This window comes from Desmodus rotundus, chromosome 2 (genome assembly GCF_022682495.2).
Source record: "Desmodus rotundus isolate HL8 chromosome 2, HLdesRot8A.1, whole genome shotgun sequence".
Classification (NCBI taxonomy): Eukaryota; Metazoa; Chordata; class Mammalia; order Chiroptera; family Phyllostomidae; genus Desmodus; species Desmodus rotundus.
This window is the reverse complement of record NC_071388.1, coordinates 104776715-104797859: the sequence shown is the minus strand read 5'-3', so window position 1 is coordinate 104797859 and position 21145 is coordinate 104776715. Positions and strand designations below refer to the sequence as shown.

At 38.4% G+C, this 21145-nt stretch overlaps 1 protein-coding gene across 8 annotated transcripts in view; it reads left to right on the top strand.

Annotated features, from left to right (window-relative positions):
- The window catches only part of DLG1 (discs large MAGUK scaffold protein 1), a 319299-nt gene that overhangs the window by 163294 nt on the left and 134860 nt on the right, over positions 1-21145 (top strand). For all 8 annotated transcript variants that reach the window (XM_045185871.2, XM_024577978.3, XM_024577976.3 and 5 more), the window contains one exon: positions 1780-1924. In XM_045185871.2, the coding sequence (XP_045041806.1) occupies positions 1780-1924 (145 nt within the window). The remainder of the gene's footprint in view (positions 1-1779; positions 1925-21145) is intronic.

The window sequence follows — 21145 nt, the reverse complement described above, 5'->3', positions numbered from 1 at the left end:
TCAGATGCACAGTTCAAAACACTGGTTATCAAGATGCTCACAGAATTGGTTGAACCTGTTCGAAAACCAGATGAGAAAATGAAATCTATGCTAAGAGAAACAAAGGAAAATATACAGGGAACCAAAGTGATGCGAAGGAAACTGGGACTCAGATCAACAGTGTGGACCAGAAGGAAGAAAGAAACATCCAACCAGAAAAGAATGAAGAAACAAGAATTCGGAAAAATGAGGAGAGGCTTAGGAACCTCCCCAGGACACCTTGAAACGTTCCAACATCCGAATTGTAGGGGTGCCAGAAGGAGAAGAGGAAGAACAAAAAATTGAAAACTTATTTGAACAAATAATGAAGGAGAACTTCCCTAATCTGGCAAAGGAAATAGACTTCCAGGAAGTCCAGGAAGCTCAGAGAGTCCCAAAGAAGCTGGACCCAAGGAGGAACACACCAAGGCACATCAGCATTACGTTACCCAAGATTAAACGCAAGGACCTACATCCAAGATTACTGTATCCAGCAAAGCTATCATTTAGAATGGAAGGGAAGATCAAGTGCTTCTCAGATAAGGTCAAGTTAAAGAAGCTCATCATCACCAAGCCCTTATATGAAATGTTAAAGGGAGTTACCTAAGAAAAAGAAGATCAAAAATAGGAACAGTAAAAATGACAGCAAACTCACAGTTATTAATGACCACACATAAAACAAAAACGAGAGCAAACTAGGCAAACAACTAGAACATGAGGGTTGTCAATAAGGGAGTGGGAGGGGGAGAAGGGGGTAAAGGTACAGAGAATAAGTAGCATAAATGATAGGTGGAAAATAGACAGGGGGAGGGTAAAAATAGTGTAGGAACTGTAGAAGCCAAAGAACTTATAAGTATGACCCATGGACATGAACTATAGGGGGGGGGATGTGGGAGGGAGGGGGGTGGGCAGGATGGAGTGGAGTGGGGGGGCAAATGGGACAACTGTAATAGCATAATCAATAAATATATTTAAAAAAAAAAAGATCCTAAGGAACCTACTAGTACAAATAGGATGTTTAGCAAGGTTGCAGGATACACCACTACCTAAAAATTCTCTTTTTGCACAGAAGATACATGAATGGCTACTGATAAATAATTGAAAAAAATCTCAAGCTATTAAAAATGGAAATATAAATTTAAATATTGATGTACAAATTAAAACATGCATCATTTTGTAGCCTTTTAATAAATTGATAATATTCAGTGTTTGTAATGGTCTCAGTAGATGGGCACTCATTCTGTGGGTATAAATTACTAAATCCATTTACTTAGAATGGTTTAAATATCTGTTAAGATTGGAATGGCTTTATAAGTTATTATAGAACTGTACAATGAGTTACTGTGTGACAGTTTTTTAAATGAGGCAATCCTTTGTGACCCAAAATGGAATGATCTCTAAGATACATTATAGTCAAAATCCAGTTGCAGAACAAAACCCTTAATATGGTCTCATTTTCTTTTTTAAAGAAACCTCAAATATACCTACACACATTCCTAAAATGCCTACATGGAAGGAGGTTCAGCCTTGGACATTGGGAGGGTATAGGGGTTGAAATCAAGATTGACTATTTCAATAATATACATAAACAACTTCCTAATATAGACAATAAAAATGGGTATTTTCTTTCCACATGCCTTTATATTCCTTAAATCAGTCAGTCCCATATTTTCCATACTTATATATGTAATTGTTTATCACCAAAAAGCAGAAAGCAAGTGAAAATGTTTTAAAATAATTGTCTTGGGGATTTTCTTTTAGGTGAATAGTGTGTGTTTAGAAGAAGTTACTCATGAAGAAGCAGTGACTGCTTTAAAGAACACATCTGATTTTGTTTACTTGAAGGTAGCAAAACCCACAAGTATGTATATGAATGATGGCTACACACCACCTGATATCACCAACTGTAAGTCTCTTTGCTTTAATCCATGTTATTATATCTTAAATGTTAGGTATTTTAATAAAAGTTTCACAGTATAAAATTTAAGCAATATATAAATAATTTTAATGGAACTGTTAAACATTCTGGCCTAATAGGCTTAAAGAAATTTTTTTTAAGATTTTATTTATTTTTAGAAAAGGGAATGGAGAGAGAAAGAAAGGGAGAGAAACAGCAATGTGTAGTTGCCTCTCATGCGCCCCCTACTGGGGACCTTGCCTGCAACCCAGGTGTGTGCCCTCAACTGGGAATTGAACCAATGACCCTTTGATTTGGAGGCCAGTACTCAACAACTGAGCCACAGCAGCCAGGCCTAAAAATCTTTTTTAGTAGTTTTTGTTTGTTTGGGTTTTTTTGTACTTTTTCCCCATTAACAGAAATTGATTCTTTTAGCAAGCAAGATAATTCTAACACTTCTAGTGCTACTGGTTCATGGCCCACACTTTGGAAAACACTAATTTAAAATACAGTATTTCTAAAACTTGGTCTTTTCTATACTCTCAACTATACACACAGATACTATTTCTGTACTTCAAGCTCCTAGTGTACTGCCTAACTATATATCTGTGTACAATAAAGTTGTATTGCCTAGAACTGAATTGTTATGAAAACACTTATATAATGTTTCCTATTTGATTGTCACTTTTTTTAATGTACAAGCTGAGATGAGATTCAAATATATTTTAGTGTGTTTGTGTTGATTGAAAAAAATGAGTTTTATTTGTTTAATGCAGAGTTGATATTAGAAGCACCCATGTGTAATGTAAAGATCTTAAATGTACTCCTTATAATCTGCTTTTCCAAGTGTTCCTTTTTTAAATTGTAGAGATTTTTGTGATTTTATAAGTACCAGTATTTCCAATTTTAAACTTGTCAGACTTCATTACCATCACTAATCACTGTAAATTACAAATTAGATTTTGAAATGTAGTCCTGGCTGGTGTGGCTCAGTTGGTTGGAGCATTGTGCCATAACCAAAAGATTGCGGGTTCAATTCACAGTCATGGTTGCTGTAGGTTGCCAGTTTGATCCTTGATCCACGTGCGTACAGGAGGCAACCAGTCAGTGCTTCTGTCTCACATCAGTGTTTCTCTCTCTCTCTTCCTCTCTCTAAAATCAATGACAAAATGTCGTTGGGTGAGGATTTAAAAAAAAATTTTAATAATAAAATAAAATAAATGTATATGCTGTCCTCAAGTAATACATCTTTTATATCTGCTCATTGAGTCCTTATTTACTCAAGTATAACTAAATTATTTTGTTAATAGCATTCAGTCTCTTTAATGGACAGGAATGATGTTGTATTTCATTTGTGTCAGAAAAAAACTTCGGTACATGTTTAAAATTCTTACTTATAGTTGATCTTGCACTCAAACTTTGTGTGAGGGCTTATGTATTTTAATTTGTGATTAGAGATGCAAATTCAATAGTAAGATTATTCACCAATTTAAGTATCAGTCTTATTATGTTACCTTATCTATTTAAAACAATTATGCATTACTCAGCAATAAAAAAGAATGCTATTTTGCCATGTACAATAACATGGATAGACCTATAGAATATTGTGCTAAGTGAAATAAGTCAGAGAAAGACAAATACTATATGATTTCACTTATATGTGGAATCTTAAGAAAAACAAATGAATAAACAAAACAGAAACAGAGAACCAGCTGATGGTTTCCAAAGGGAAGGGGGAGTGTAGGAAGATCAGGATAAAAAGAGACAACTATGTGCAAATTTGTGACAGTTCCACGAATTAAGAATTGGTGTCCCATTTATGGCCAAATATACAAATAGCCATGCTGCTTCCTACACATATGTTGAACTGAAAAAATTTATTTTTTAATTGAATTATCCCTTTTTATTTATATTAATATGACATTTTAAAAATGGAAGGGCTAGTCTTAAAGAATAGTAATTAAATAATGATTTGTTGTTTTCCCTATAGGCATCTGTTATTGAACTAATAGAATAGCAATTTTCAACCTTTTTCATCTCAAAGCACACATAAACTAATTCCTAAGTTCTGTGGCACACCAAAAAAATGTATTTTTTGCCAAACTGACCAAAAAAATAGGTATAATTTTGATTGATTTAGATTTACAAAAAAGATAATAATAGAAATTACCCTTTTTGCTTCAAAGTGACTTTTTAAAAAATCAGGTGCCTATACTTGTATATGAGGATTTCTGGTACCAAGAATTAACAAATGAGGTACAACCTTATTATGCAGCACGACCAATTAAGATGTAACTCTGTTATGTAACCTATATATTTTGCGGTTTAAGACAGGGTATAAACGCTGGATGGCTATTGTTGTGTTGGCTATTGTCATTTTTTTTTATAGTACATACACAGAATTAAGAGATGTAGGTATATTTTTAATCCTCACCCAAGGGCATACTTACTGATTTTAGAGAGAGGGGAATGAAGGGAGAGAGGGAGGGAGAGTAACATCAATGTAAGAGAGAAATATCGATTGGTTGCCTCTCGCATGCACCCTTACTAGGGACCAAACCCGCAACCCAGGCATGTGCCCTTGACCAGGAATGGAATCCACAACCCTCAGTTTACTGGACGATGCTCCAACCAACTGAGCCACACTGGCTAGGGCTGTTGTTATTTTTTTTTCACTTGACAGTCTAAGGGAAAAGAGGTCAGTGCCCCTGAATAAATAGGTATTGCATGTTCTAAAAATTCCTGCTGTACACCAGTGTGCCACAGCACACCAGTTGGAAATCGCTGTACTCTAGAACATATGAAAAAGTTTAAATTTACCTTGCTAGTTTAACTTTATCATAACAGTCTATTTCCATTTCCTTCTCTTCTTAGGCAACTACAATTATGATTTTTGTTGTAAACTTCCAAATCATGTTCATACAACATATGCAGCTTATGAATTTGTGTTTTTTTAAACTTGTATTTAAAAACTTCTTACATAAAGGATTTTTAACTATCAGACTATTCACCTTACTGCCTGTTCTTATGTTAGTCATCTAGTGTCCTCATCATTTTGTCTTTAGTCACTGAAGATCGCATTGTCCTCCTTGCTACTACTACTCTTCATGTTGTCATTCTTAGCAATGTTCAATTAAAATCCACACTGGCAATTGATTCAACAGCCTGGAGAATTTGTTTTCTGATCTCTTTAGTTATCCTGCTCTCTACTACAGCTCCGGTAGTTGCTTCCAAGATAATAATTTACATCTTATCATCAATACCTTCACCACCTCTAAAATCTTGATTTAAATCATCTCGTTGTCTGACTACACTCCTCATTTCACTTATTCGTATTCTAAAATTCATCCTCATTTTGACCTTTAATAATTTGACACTATTACTTGGTTGCCTGTGTCTTTATCTGTCTACTTTGTTTTTAAGCTTCCATAGTTTGTCGTGATATTCATTCACTTCTTTGAACATATTGTCTCTCTTGCCTCCTGTTTCATTGGCAGAATCCTAATCATGGTTCATCTTGCTGTCTTCCTCCATTCCTACTTCCTGAAAAGCACAACATTATAGTTAGAGTTACAACCATAAATCTCAGATAGGGCCATGCTCATTTTGTACCCAAAATGTGGGTAATAACCAAAGTATGTTACCCAGGAATATAAGTAGGCTTACTACTGAAAGAAAAAAAAATGTTCATTGATCTAACAGAGAACATAATTTCTTTGCTGACATTAAAATGCTCATGCTTTTGCATTGTATGTCATCTCACTTTTAAACTTCTCACTTGGCCACATACATCTTACTACTTTTACTTAAACTGCTTTCAGTTGCTTCTCTTCCAAACCTTGGAGGGCTTGGGAATTCATCTTGATATCAAAGGTCAACAAATTAGGCTCCTTTATTTTGTAGTTCTCTAGGGAATCTTTTAACCTAGGATTTTGACTTTGGAAGTGGCATTGTATTATCTGATTCTTCTTTGCAGCTGTCATTTCTCTGTTAGAAACATTAATTTTTGGTCCCTGCTGTGTGACATACTATGCCTTACATGTGAAAATGGCCACTCCAGAAAGGATCCATTGAGTAAATGCAAAGTCTCTCAATATGGCAGAGAAAAAAGTACGTTTTCTAGCTTGGGCAGTTGACGGACTGTCTTGTCCAGCTGTGTGATTGTTTTGTTTTGTTGTTCCAGCCAGACTTGATAATGCAGCAAAGAAATTTCAGTCAAAATCAGTAAACTCTGGACTTTAAAAGATCCAGTGACTGTGGAGGTTCACTTGAGTGTCTATTGCTCTAAGGCGTATCTCCTAGGAAGGACTTTGAATTGTCAAAGTCAAGAGCCATTGGTAGAAAGTTATGCGGCTCAAATGCAAAAGAACGTCTTATATAGAAACTGCACAGAAACAAGTGCTATTGGACACCGCAAACCTATAAAACCAAAAATACACCGTACTTCCAAGCACTGTACTATCAACAGACATTGGAGATGTTTTTCTTTTTGTATGTTTACAAAGAGAGAGAAGTGTATAGGTTCTGCCTCCTTTTCATAAAGCATACATTTTTTCCAGTATACCAGTTCCAGTGATGTGTTATCTTTCACTTAGGTCACTTTACTTTTTTAGGTTACCTGTCAGGCCATTGTAATAATTTGAACTAATGATCCAGGCACTCTTTTTTTTTTTACTCCCACTATGTATTATGCTTTGTGCATAGAAGACACTCAATAATATAATGAAAGAAGAAATTAATAGATAATTAAATAATTGTTCTTTAATTACATAAATGTTACAGCTAAATTTTGAAATGTTTTGTAACTTTATCATAGTTAAAGCCTCAAGCAAATTAAATACTGCTTTGTTTGTCTTTTGATAATGATGCAAACAATTAAGATGTGTTGTGTTTTCAGATTCTACAATTGAAATGTGTTGCTTACCTGGATCAGGAATGGCCTAATGATTTTCTGTTCTTAGCTCTTGCTAGAATTACAACCTGTGATATTTATTATTATTTAAATGAACCAATAGTTAGGTTTTGCTTATTTTTTTTTAATTTTACCTGTATGGTGCTTTTGCTTTATGGGTATATTTAAAAAGGATAATTATAAATTGGTTTGACAGATCTGAGCTTGTGTCAGGGCATAGACTTTTTTAAATAGATTTTACATTTTAGAGCAATTTTAGGTTCACAGTAAAAGTAAGCAGAAGGTACAGAAAGATAGTTGGCTTATAGTTATTCATAATATTTTCTTAAAATATTTTGTATGTCTTTGGTGTCAGTTTTTGTATCTCCTCTTTCCTTTTTTGATATTAATTATTTGTATCCTCTTTTTTAAAGATTTTATTTATTTATTCTTAGAGAGAGGGGAAGGTAAGGGAGAGAAAGAGAGGAAGAGAAACATCAGTGAGTGGTTGCCTCTCATGTGTGCCCCTTACTGGGATCCTGGCCCCCAACCCAGGCATGTACCCTGGCTGGGAATCAAACCGGCAACCCTTTGGTTCTCAGGCCAGCACTCAGTCCACTAAGCCATACCAGCCAGGGCTGTGTCCTCTTTTTTTCCTTGATGAGTCTGGTTAAAAGTTTGTCAGTCTTGTTTATCTTTTCAAAAAACAGCTCTTGGATTCATTAATCTATTTTGTTTTGGTTTTGGTTTTTTGGGGAGAGGGTTAATATATTTATTGATTATGCTATTACAGTTGTCCCATTTCCCCCCCCTTCACTCCACTCCATCCTGCCCACCCCCCTCCCTCCCACATTCCCCCCCTATAGTTCATGTCCATGGGTCATATTTATAAGTTCTTTGGCTTCTACATTTCCTAAATTATTCTTACCCTCCCCCTATTTTCTACCTACCATTTATGCTACTTATTTTCTGTACCTTTCCCTCCTCTCTCCCCCTGCCACTCCCCTCTGGATAACCCTCCATGTAAGCTCCATTTCTGTGGTTCTGTTCCTGTTCTAGTTGTTGGCTTAGTTTGCTTTTGTTTTTGTTTTAGGTATGATTGTTAATAATTGTGAGTTTGCTGCCATTTTTACTGTTCCTATTTTTGATCTTCTTTTTCTTAGATAAATCCCTTTAACATTTCATATAATAAAGGTTTGGGGATGATGAACTCCTTGAACGTGACCTTATCTGAGAAGCACTTTATCTGCCCTTACATTCTAAATGGTAGCTTTGCTGGATACAGTAATCTTGGATGTAGGTCCTTGCCTTTCATGACTTGGAATACTTCTTTCCAACCCCTCCTTGCCTGTAAGGTCTCTTTGGAGAAATCAGCTGACAGTCTTATGGGAAGTCCTTTGTAGGTAACTGTGTCCTTTTCTCTTTCTGCTTCTAAGACTCTCTCCTTCTGTTTCATCTTGGGGAATGTAATTATGATGTGCCTTGGTGTGTTCCTCCTTGGGTCCAGCTTCTTTGGGACTCTCTTGAGCTTCCTGGACTTCCTGGAAGTCTATTTCCTTTGCCAGATTGGGGAAGTTCTCCTTCATTATTTGTTCAAATAAGTTTTCAAGTTTTTGTTCTTCCTCTTCTCCTTCTGGTACCCCTACAATTCGGATGTTAGAACGTTTCAAGATGTCCTGGAGGTTCCTAAGCCTCTCCTCATTTTTCTTAATTATTGTTTGTTCCTTATTTTCTGGTTGGATGTTTCTTTCTTCCTTCTGGTCCACACCATTGATTTGAGTCCCAGTTTCCTTCGCATCACTATTGGTTCCCTGTACATTTTCCTTTGTTTCTCTTAGCATAGCCTTCATTTTTTCATCTAATTTGTGACCAAATTCAACCAATTCTGTGAGCATCCTGATTACCAGTGTTTTGCACTGTGCATCTGATAGGTTGGCTATCTGTTCGCTGCTTAGTTGTATTATTTCTGGAGCTTTGATCTGTTCTTTCATTAGGGCCATTTTTTTTTTGTCTTGGCTCGCTTGTTAAGAAAAGGGGTGGGGCCTTAGGTGTTCACCAGGGCCGGGTAACGCTTGTTGCTGGGCTGGGCGGGGGCGGGGGGCCGAGAGGGAGCACTGGCGCCTGCTCCATTCTCTGCTTGATTTCAGTCACTCCCTTTGCTACCCACAATCAAATGGGGCCCTCTGGTGCTGATTCCTGAGTGGATGGGCTTTTGCACGCTCTAGGCCCCTCTGGGTCTCTCCAGTGACCTTTCCTGTGAGGCTGGGAGTTTCTCCTGCTGCTGCCTCAACCCCCACAGGTGTTTTCAATCAGAGGTTTGAGGCTTTATTTCCCTGCCTTGGAGCCCTGGGTTGAGCAGTATGCTTTGCTCGCCTGCTGGTCCTCCTGGTTTATCTATGCGCGAATGTGGGGCCTCGGGATCTGCTAGCTGTCACACTGCCTGCCTTGTTTGTTCCGCAATCCGCCACCTCTCGGGGTCCAGCCTGCGTTGTGGCAAGTCCTCTCTACCCTGGCTGCCCCTCTCCGCCCCTCCTACCAGTCTGAATGAATGTATCTTCTTTATCTCCTTGGTTTCAGACTTCCGTGCGGTTAGATTTTCTGTCAGTTCTCGTTGTTTTTTGTTTTTAAATTGTTGTTTTCCTTCTTTTGGTTGTGCAAGGAGGCGCAGTATGTCTACCTACGCCTCCATCTTGGTCGGGTTTATTGATCTTTTCTATTACTCTTTTAGATTTCTCTACTCTGATCAGTATTATTTCCTTTCTTCTACTCACTTTGGGCTTTGTTTCTTGTTCCAGTTCAAGTTCCTTTAACTGTGAAGTTAGATTGTTTGAGCTTTTTCTTGTTTCTTGAGATAGGCCTGTAATGCTATGAATTTCCAACTTAGGATTGCTTTCCACTATCCCACAGATTTTGGATTGTTGTATCCTCATTTTCATTTGATTCAGGGTATCTTTGCATTTCTTCCTTGATCTCGTTGTTGACCCATGTTATCGTTTAATAACATGTTACTTAACATGTTAGATGTGGAAGCTTCTACTTTGCATGTTTTTCAGTGTTCTTGTGATTGATTTCTAGTTTCATAGCATTGTGGTTAGAGAAGATGCTTGATATGATTTCAGTCTTCTTGAATTTATTGAGACTGGTTTTGTGTCCTAGCATGTGGTCTATCCTAGAAGATGTTCCGTTTGCACTTGAAAATTATGTATATTCTGATGCTTTGAGGTGAAGTGCTCTGAAGATACCAATTAAATCCATTTGATTTAGTGTGTGGTTTAAGGGTGCTGTCTCCTTATTGATCTTCTGTCTGGAAAATCTATCCATCAAAGTCAATGGGGTGTTAAAACCCTGAACTATGACTGTATTTCTATTGATCTCTACCTTTATGTATGTCAAGATTAACTTCACATATTTAGGTGCTTCTATGTTGGGATCATAGATGTTTACTAGCATTATATTCTCCTGTTGGATTGTTCCATTTAGCCTATGTATTGTCTTCATTTGTCGCTTACGATAGGCTCGGTTTTAAAGTCTATTTTATCAGATATAAGTATTGCTACCCCGTTTTTTTTTTCCTTTTCATTTGCGTGTAGTATCTTTTTCCATCCCTTTACTTTTAGTCCTTGTGGATCTTTCAATCCAAGATGGGTCTCTTTGAGGCAGCATATATATGGGTCTTGTTTTCATAACCATTCAGCTATCCTCTGTCATTTGGTCACAGCATTTAAGCCACTTACATTTAAGGTAATTATTGATAGATACATATGTAGTGCCATTTTATTGTTAAACTATTTTCCTCTGTTTTCCCTTTCTCTCTTTCTTCGTTTTTTTTTTTTTTATTGTTGTTCAAGTATAGTTTTCTGCCTTTTCCCTTCACCCCTCCCCAACACCAGCCCTCCCCATCTCCCTCCCCCGTTTTAACCCCCCCTTGTTATTGTCCATATGTCCTTTATAATTGTTCCTGCAAACCTGTTAGCCTGTTGTCAATTTCAATGTCTTTGGCTATACTTCACTTGCTTCTTTGTTTTGTTGATTAGGTTCCTATTAATGGTGAGATCACATGGTATTTGTCTTTTACTGCCTGGCTTCTTTCACTTAGCATAATGTTCTTCAGTTCCATCCATGCTGTCACAAAGTGTAGGAGCTCCTTCTTTCTTTCTGCTGCATAGAATTCCATTGTGTAAATGAACCAGAGTTCTTTGATCCATTCATTTACTGATGGCACATAGGTTGATTCCACTACTTGGCTATTGTTAATTGTGCTGCTATGAACATTGGGGTGCATAGGTTCTTTTGGATTGGTGTTTCAGGGCTCTTAGGATATAATTGTAGCAGCAGAATTGCTGGGTCAAAGGGCAGTTCCATTTTTATTTTTCTGAGGAAATTCCATACTGTTTTCCACAGTGGCCTCACCAGTCTGCATTCCCACCAACAGTGCACGAGGGTTCCCTTTTCTCCGCATCCTCTCCAACATTTGTTTGTGGATTTGTTTATGTTGGCCACTCTGACTGGTGTGAGATGGTACCTCATTGTGGTTTTAATTTGCATCTCTCTGATGGCTAGTGATGCTGAGCATCTTTTCATATGTCTCTGGGCCCTCTGTATGTCTTCCTTGGAGAAGTGTCTGTTCAAGTCCTTTGCCCATTTTTTAATTGGGTTGTTTGTCTTCCTGGAGTGGAGTCGTGTGAGTTCTTTATATACTTTGGAGATCAAACCCTTGTCTGAGGTATCATTGGCAAGTATGTTTTTCCCTACGGTTGGTTCTCTTTTTTCATTTTAATGTTGTTTCCTTTAGCCATGCAGAAGTTTTTATTTTGAAGAGGTCCCACATGTTTATTTTTTCCTTTATGTCCCTTGCTTTAGGGGACATGTCTGTGAGGATGTTGCTATGTGGAGTGTCTGAGATTTTCCTGCCAATGTTTTCCTCAAGGACTTTTATGGTGTTACGACTTCTGTTTAAGTCTTTTATCCATCTTGAGTTTATTTTCGTGTATGGCGTAAGTTGGTGATCGAGTTTCATTTTTTTGCACGTAGCTGTCCAGATCTCCTAACACCATCTGTTGAAGAGGCTGTTTTTGCTCCATTTTATGCTCCTGCCCCCTTTGTCAAATATTAATTGACCGTAAAGACTTGAGTTTATTTCTGGGCTCTCTGTTCTATTCCATTGGTCTATGTGCCTGTTTTTATGCCAGTACCACACTGTTTTGATTACACTGGCCTTGTAATACATTTTTATATCAGATATTGTGATCCCTCCTACTTTACTCTTCCTTCTCAAAATTGCTGCAGCTATTCACAGTTGTTTACGGCTCCATATAAATTTTTGAAGAGTTCTATTTCTGTGAAATATGCCATTGGTACTTTAATAGGTATTGCATTGAATCTATAAATTGCTTTGGGTAGTATGGACGTTTTGATGATGTTAATTCTTCCGGTCCATGAACACAGTATATGTTTCCAGTTGTTGGTGTATCCTTAATTTCTTTTTTCAGTGTTGTGTGGTTTTCTCAGGACGGGTGTTTTACCCCCTTGGTTAGGTTTATTCCTAGGTATTTTATTTTTGTTGTTGCTATATCAAATGGAATTTTTTTTCCTGACTTCTGTTTCTGATATTTCATTGTTGGTATATGAAACTGCCTTTGATTTCTGGATATTGACGTTGTATCCCACTGTTTTGCCAAATTCATTTATTAGGTCCAGCAGTTTTTTGGTGGAGTCTATATGATGTGTTATGTATACTATCATGTCTTCTGCAAACAATGACAGTTTTGTTTACTCCTTCCAATTTTGATGGCTTTTATTTCTTTTTCTTGTCAGATTGCTGTGGCTACGACTTCCATTACTATGTTGAATAGAAGTGGTTAAAGTGTACAACCTTGTCTTCTTCCTGAAAGATTTTAGTTTTTGTCCATTGAGTATGATGTTGGCTGTAGGTCTCTCATATATGGCCTTTATGATGTTGAGGAATGCTCCCTCTATTCCCACTTTGCTGAGTGTTTTTATCATGAATGGGTGCTGTACCTTATCAAATGCTTTTTCTTCATCTATTGCTATGATCATGTGATTTTTCTCTTTCGCTCACCGTATTTTCGGACTATAAGACGCACCCCCTGCCAAAATTTGGGAGGGATATGGGGGTTCATCTTACAGTCTGAGTGTAGCTTACCTAGCTCGCTGGGGTGGGGGGAGCAGTGGTTGTGGAGTGGGGTCACAGGAGGCAGGAGCAGGATCACCACTGCAGGAAGCCAGTGGTGTCAGGAGTGGCGCAAAGCTGCGGACCCTGGGCTGGGAGGAGGGGGTGTCCCAGCAGTGTGAATCAAGGGAGGCAGAAGCAGAGTCCCTGCTGCAGCATACTGTAGTGCTAGGGAGGAGGGTACAGGCAGTGCAGGCATGTTAGGAGTAGAAAGCCTGCAGCACCCCCCTAAGTGTCTCCATCACGTGGCTGGTGTGTCCCCCATTAACATTAACATAGTCAAATTCCTCTGCAGGGTTACCTGTCAGTGTGGCCCTGCAGGTGTTGCAAAAACTACAATTCCCATCATGCTTGGACAGGTTGGGGTGATGGGAGCTGTAATTTGGCTGTAGCTTCAGAGCCACACAGGTTGTGCAAAACTACTGTCCCCATACAAGAGTGTTGCACAACCTGTGGCCCTCCAGCAGCAGATCTCCCCGTAACAGTGCATCATCCACTGATGTTTTCAGCTACAAGGCCTCCATAACTATGCAGGACACAGTGTGGATAGTTCTGTCATTGCTGTATTTTGTTGTAGAAAGATACGGTAGCGTTCGGTAGTCTCCTGCTGAATCTGCCGTAATTGTGGAAAGATGTCAAAGCAGAAAAGGGTTTCTGCTTTAAAGGATGCTATTAAATATTTTACCACATTTTTTGCTTCAAATTTTTTTTTCCTATTTTCCTCCTCTAAAACCTAGGTGCGTGTTATGGTCCGGTACATCTTATAGTATGAAAAATACAGTATGTGATGTATTACATTTATTGATTTGCAATTGTTGTACTATCCTTACATCTCTGGGATGAATCTCACTTGGTCATGGTGTATGATCTTTTTAATGTATTGCTGGATGCAGTTTGCCAATATTTTGTTGAGGATTTTAGCATCTATGTTTATCAGTGATACTGGCCTGAAGTTTTCCCTCCTTGTTGTGTCTATCTGGTTTTGGGATTAGGATGATGCTGGCTTTATAAAAAGAGTTCGGAAGTCTTCCATCTTCTTGGATTTTTTGGAATAGTCTGTGAAGGATAGGGGTTAGCTCTTCCTTAAATGCTTCATAGAATTCTTCTGTGAACCCATCCAGTCCAAGGTTTTTGTGTATTGGGAATTTTTGATTATTGCTTCAATTTTGTCTGCTGTTACTGGTTTGTTCAGGCTTTCTGCTTCTTCATTGAGTTTTGGAAGATTAGATTTTTCTACAGATTTGTCCATTTCCCCTAGGTTTTGAAATTCCTTGCCATATAGTTCTTCATAGTTATTTCTTAGAATCCTTCGTATTTCTGTGGTATCAGTTATAGTCTCTCCTCTTTCATTTATGATTGTGTTTATTTGGTTCCTCTCTTTTTTTCTTGATGAGTCTGCTTTTACAGGCTTGTCGATTTTATCTTTTTGAAGTACCAGCTCCTAGATTTGTTGATCCTTAGAATTGTTTCTTTATTCTCTATGTTGTTTAATTTCACTCTGACTGTGGTTATTTCCTTCCTTCTACTTACTCTCGGCTGTCTTTGTTGTTGTTCCTCGAGTTCTTGTAGGCATAGGATAGGTTGTTTGAAATGTTTTTTTTTTTTTTTTTTTAGGTAGGTCGGCATAGCTATGAAATACCCTCTCAGGACTGTCTTCACTGTGTCCCATAAGTTTGGGTTGTTGTGAGTTCATTTTCATTTGCTTCCAGGAACTTTTTATTTCTTCCTTGATCTCCTTCTTGACCCATTCATTGTTTAATAGCATGCTATTCAATCTCCATGAGTTTGAGTGTTTTTTATTTTTTTCCTTCAGCTTGGTTTCTAATTTCAGTCCTTTGTAGTCAGAGAAAATGCTTGATATGATTTCAGTTTTCTTGAATTTGTTGAGGTTTGTTTTGTGACCTATCATGTGGTCTATCTTTGAAAATGTTCCATGGACACTTGAAAAGAATGTGTATTTTGCTTCTTTGGGATGAAAGGTTCTATATATATCAGTTAAGTCTATTTGATGTAGGGCACTGTTGAGTGCCGCAGTATGTTTGTTGATATTTTGTTTGGAAGATCTGTCTATTTTTGACAGTGGGGTGTTAAAATCCCCTACTATAATTGTGTTGCTGTCAATAGCTTTCTTGAAGTCCTCCAAGATTTTCTTTATGTTTTTGGGTGCTCCTATGTTGGGTGCATATATATTTACAATGTTTATGTCTTCTTGGTGGATTCTTCCTTTTAGTATTATGAAATGACCTTTTGGGTCTCTTTTTATGGCCCTTCTTTTACATCTGTTTTGTCTGATAGGAGTATTGCTACCCCTGCTTTCTTTTCCTGTCCATTTGCTTGGAAAATTTGTCTCTAGCCCTTCACTTTCAGTGTTTGTAGGTCTTTTGTCCTGAGGTGGGTCTCTTGTAAGCAGCATATGTGTGGGTCATGCTTTCTTATCCATTCAGCTATTCTATATCTTTTCACCCCCATTGGAGCATTTAATCCATTTACATTTAAGGTTATTGCTGATAGGTACTTATTCATTGCCATTTTTTGTACCTGTGTTTTCATCTCTCTCTCTTTTCCTTCCTTTCCTTAAAGCAGTCCATTTAGCATCTCTTGCAGAGCTGGTTTGGTGGAGGTGTATTCTTTTAGACTTCTTTTGTCTGGGAAGCTCCTTGTTTGACCTTCCATTTTAATTTAGAGCCTTGCTGGGTAGAGTTGTCTTGGTTGCAGGCCTCTGGCTTTCATTACTTGGAGTATTTCTTGCCATTCTCTTCTGGCTTGGAGTGTTTCCATTGAGAAGTCAGCTGCTAACCTTATCAGGGCTCCCTTGTATGTTACTTCCTGTTTCTCCCTTGCTGCCTCTAAAATCTCTCTTTGTCTTGGAATTTTGCCATTTTAATTATGATTTGTCTTGAAGTGGGTCTGTTTGGGTTCCTCTTGATTGGGATTCTCTGTTTCCTGGATTTGTGTGACTTTTTCTCTATCAAATTATGGAAGTTTTCCATTATTACTTTTTCCAACAGGTTTTCTGTCCCTTGCTTTTCTCCTTCTGGTATCCCTATTATATGAATATTGATATGTTTCATGTTGTCCTGAAGCTCACTTACCACCTGTTCATTCTTTCTGAGTCTCTTCTTTTTCTTGCTCTGTCTAGGAAGTTTTTTCTACTTTGTCCTCCATCTTGCTAATTCGATCCTCTGCTTCATCCAGCCTGCTTGTAATTCCTTCTAATGGGTTTTTTTTTTCCTGAGATTTTATTGTTTATTTTTTCCTGGTTTTTGTTTATAGTTTCTATTTCCTTTTTCATGCTGATGTAATTCTCACTCAGTTCCTTGTAGTTGTGAGCTCCTTGAGCATCTTTATAACCATTATTTTGAAATCTATATCCGATAGTTTGGTTACCTCCATTTCGTTTAGCTCTTTTAGTGGGGAGTCTTCCATTCTTTTTTATTGCATCTCCTCATTATAGTTGACTCTCTTTGTTTGAATCTGTGCTTCCTGATGTTTTGCATTGCTAGCTGTCTTTGGAAGGTGAACTTATATGGTAGGAATTCTTTGATGTTCAGTGTTATGGTCCCTGATCTCCTTGACTGGGTGCAGTAGATTTGCCCTTCTGTTTGTGTGGGCTCTCTTGTTGTACTTGGGTTTGTACCTTTTGGTGGTTCCTTTGTTGGTGATTTTTCTCCTTCAGCAGGTATACTGATGTTTGCAGCTCCCACCTATTCTTGTATGTGATTAGTCGCAGGGGGTAGGCAAAATGGATTAAGACAGCAGGAGAGTGTTTTATGGGATTTAAAGTACCAGCAAGTAGAGAAGAGATAGGAGATTCTTTGGATAAGTATAGCGTTAACTGTAATATTTCACCCAGCAGGCCACTTTTTATAAAAGGTGAAAGAGAGATAAGACTTTTGTTAGAGGAGAGTGTGAATATGAGTTGAATCCAGAAAACAGAGGACTTGTGCAAGGTTATATGATGAGATATAGTGAGATTAAATGAAAGAAAGTAGACATAGTGTGAGAGAGAATAGAGTTAACCACAACAATAATAATGCTCAGGATTGAAGTGAAGTGGGCTAAGATCATGGCGGGTTGCTGTGTAGTATGTAGAATTGTATGGAACAACAATTATTTACAATAGTACTGCAACAATAATATGACAGGAAATATGTGATTTGGGTAACCAGAATAGAAAGTGCCCTGCTCAAGAGCTGTGTGTTATTGGAGCACGGGTGAAGTGAAAGAAAGAAAATTAAAATACAATACAGAGAGAATAAGGAAAACCAGTTAAGCAATGCAATTAAACAGGGAAATAAAACGAGGAAAAGAAAACATAAGGAAGAGAAATTAAAAAATACTAATAGAATACAAGTGGTAAAAAATAACTGCAAGATAGTAATAATACACATACACGATAAAATGCCTGCTCTGTGGGATAGCAAAGTGACATTTGTCTCAGTTTCTCAGTTTTTGGGGTTAACCTTGTGTTCCCCCTTTCGATCTGTCTCTGGACCCTTTGTAATTCCACGTTTTATTTATCATCTCACTTGTGGGAATCAAAAACAATAAAGGGGAAGGGGAAAGAGAGGATCCAAAAAGGAAAAAAAAATTGATAATAATAAGCCTCCTGCTGACTTTAAAACCTGTTCAGCGAGTTCTGCTGGTCTTCCTAGGTGCCACAGGAAGGGGGGCACTGGGCTTTGCTTTTCTCCATTCCTTTGGTTCTGAGAGGATGGGGACCAGGTTTGAGTCACAATATTCAGTTTCCCAGCCTCCGGCCCAGGTCTTCCATGAGCTTCCAGGCTCAAATCAGCCACTCAGTGACCCACAGCGTGAGTCAATCTCCGGCGCAGCACCCAAGACTAGCAGGGCCCACAATTCCCCTCCACCACTCACTCTGGGCGTGCACAGCTGAAATCTCCCTTGGGGGTGTGCCAGCTGCTGCTGGAGAGTTCCTTACAAAGCAGCTGCCACCATTCTTAACAAGCACGGCTTTTTACACAGCCCCACTTTTCAACCAGTCCAGAAACTATCCAAGTCAGGGTCCAGCACAGCCCATCTCCTCCCTTATCCAAGTGTCTCCTGGCACCCCAATTTCTTTGGTGCCAGCGTCTACAGTCCTAGCAGATGTGTGCTGCCTCTGTGTGTCTCCCACTTCATCTCTACTTCCCCCAGCAACTTCCAGCACCCAGGTCCCTCCTGGTGCCAGGCTGCACTCCCTGCTCTGGTAGGGGAGGGAGCTGGTGCTCTAACTGTCCTCCCCATATCCAGCAGCAGGTGCCAGGTCAGGGGCCACAGCAGCCTTGGTTCAGGCGCAGATCCCAGGGACCTTACCATCCCAGCGCAATCTTCTCACCCTCTGTTTTTCAATGTCATCTGCAGTTTTTGCCTCCAAACTTCATATAAGCTGGGACTTCATTGGCTGTTCACTCTGTTCCTCAGAAGGTCGGCTAGGTGTTCCAGCTGGGCACAGGGAGAACTGGGCTCCACTCCCACCTACCTCTCTGCCATCTTTCCCCTTCTCTTTCTTCTTAAAATAAGCCCCGTAACATTTGTTGCAGTACTGGTTTGGTGTTAAACTTTTCTAGCTTTTTCTTGCCTGGGAACCTCCTTATTTCTCCTTCGATTTTAAATAATATCCTTGCCAGGTAAAGTAACCTTGGTTGTAGGTCCTTGCTTTTCATCACCTTGAATGTTTCGCACCGCTCCCTTCTGGCCTGAAATGTTTCTGATGAGTAATTAGGTGACAATCTAATTGGTGCTCCCTTTGTAGGTAACTGCCTGCTTTACTCTTGAGGCTTTCATGATTCTCTCCTTATCTTTAAGCTCTGTCATTTTGATTATGATGTGTCTCAGTGTAGGTCTCTTTAGGTCCAGCTTTTTTGGGACTCTCTGGGCTTCCTGGACTTGTGTGTCTTTTTCCTTCATCAGATTAGTGAAGTTTTGGTCATTATTTCTTCAAATATGTTCTCTGTCCCTTGCTCACTCTCTTCTCCTTCTGGTATTCCCATGATATGGATGTTGTTCCACTTCATGTTGTCCAACATGTTTCTTAAGATCTCCTCATTTTTTTAAATTCCTTTTTCTTTTTAATGCTCTGCCTGATTGTTTTTTTCTACTTTGTCTTCCAAAACACTGTTTCAATCCTCTGGTTCATCTAACTTACTCGTTATTTCTTCCAGTGTGCTATTTATCTCAGATATTGCATTATTTATTGCTGACTGATACTTTTTAATGGTTTCTATGTCTTTTTTCATGCTGTTTAGTGTCCTTATAATCGTCACTCTGAATTCTGTATCTAGTAAACTGCATGCCTCCATTTCATCTAGTTCTGGGAAATTCTCTTATTCTTTCATTTGGGTTCTGTTTCTATGCCTTCCCAGTTTGGCTGCTGCTTTGTATTTTCTACCTTAGATACTGAACTAACCATCCATTAAACCTTTCAGTTAATCTGATGAATCTGTAATCAGCTGTCAGGCTTAAGCACCACAGGGTGGGGCAGAGTAATTCCTGTGGGCGGGGCTATTACTTCCCCTCAGGCTAATGCCATTCAGAGGGGAGTGCCCTGCCTGGGATGGCTTCTGCAGTATGTGCTGATGCAACCCCAGACTCTCCTCAAGTGTCTATATCCCACTCTCTCTTCCCTTTTCCATCACTCAGGGTAAGTGATTACAAATGAAATTTTGTGCTTTGACCCCTTAGGAGATTCTCTGCCTCTCTAGCCATCTCTCCCTGGCAGACAAGAAACCCTGCTGCACAGCTTGATGTTATCTGGGTTCCTTTCCCTGTCTGATGCTGTAGGCTAGGGAGCCCAACTTGGAGGTTAGACCCACTCTTCTTAGAGGTAACCCCCCAGCTGCTGAAATATCCCTCCAACATGTCAGCTGCCACCCATGAGCCCAGCCAGCCCTCTCACATCTCCTCCACACTCCCTACCAGTCACATTGTGGTAAAGTGGTTTCTTCTGTCTGTCCCGTGGTTATACAGCTTCCCTCTACCTAGTGTTCATTCAGTTGTTATTCAAGATGATTTCTCTACAATTTAGTTGTAATTCCAGGTTTGTCCTGGGAGGAGATTAGTGTAGCTTTCACTTACTCCTCTGCCATCTTTGATCTCAGTTGAGTTCTTATTTTTTTAGCCACTCTTGACAGTGTCTTATAATTGGTACATTTATTCCATTGATGATCTGAGTGATTATTGATATAGTTGGATTACTCTATTATATTTATTTGTTTTCTATTTGTTGCCCTTTTTTGTTTTGTATTAGTCACTTTTTTCAGCCTTTTATGGTTTTAATTAAGCATTATATATTATTTCATTTTGTCTCCTTTCTTAGTATACCACTTATATTCTTTTTACTCTTTCCTGAGTGCTTGCCCTAGAATTTGCAATATACATGTACAAGTAATGCAAGTCCACTTTCAAATAACACTGTAGAGCTTCACAGGTAGTATGAGTTCCTAATAATAAAGTAATCCTAACTCCTCTTTTCTGTCACTTGTATCACGGCTGAAATCTATTTCACTTATACATACATATGTGCACATGCGTATACATGCACACACATAGTTGAATACAGTGTTGCTCTTATTTTGAACAGTATTACCTGTCAGATCAAAAATAAGAAAAATAAGTGTTAATTTCCTTCTTTGATGCTTTTTCTTTCTTTGTATATAACTGAGTTTCTGATCTATTAACTTTTGTTCTCTCTAAAAAACATCTTTAAACATTTGAAATGACAGCTATCCTAGCAGCAAATTTCCTCAGTATTTGTTTGATTAAGAAAATATTTCTTCACTTTTCCAGGATTATTTTAGATGGTACAATGTGGGGTTTTTTTCTCTAAACATTAAATATTTCCACACTCTTGCTTCTGAGGAAGGAGAATTCACCTGTAATTCTTTTCTTTGCCCCTTTATCAATAAGGTGGAATTTTTTCCTGTGGTTTCTTTATGGAATTCCTCTCCCCATTTTTTTCCCTTTACTTTGTATAGTTTTACAAGGATTTGCCTAGATGTAGTTTTCTTGGTATTTGTCCAATTTGGTGTTCTTTGAGCCTCTTAAGATCTGGTTTAGTGTGTAACATTAATTTGGGTAAATTCCCAATCAGTATTGTTTCAAATATTTCTTCCATTCATTCCTCTCTGTCTTCTCTTCCTTTTGGTAT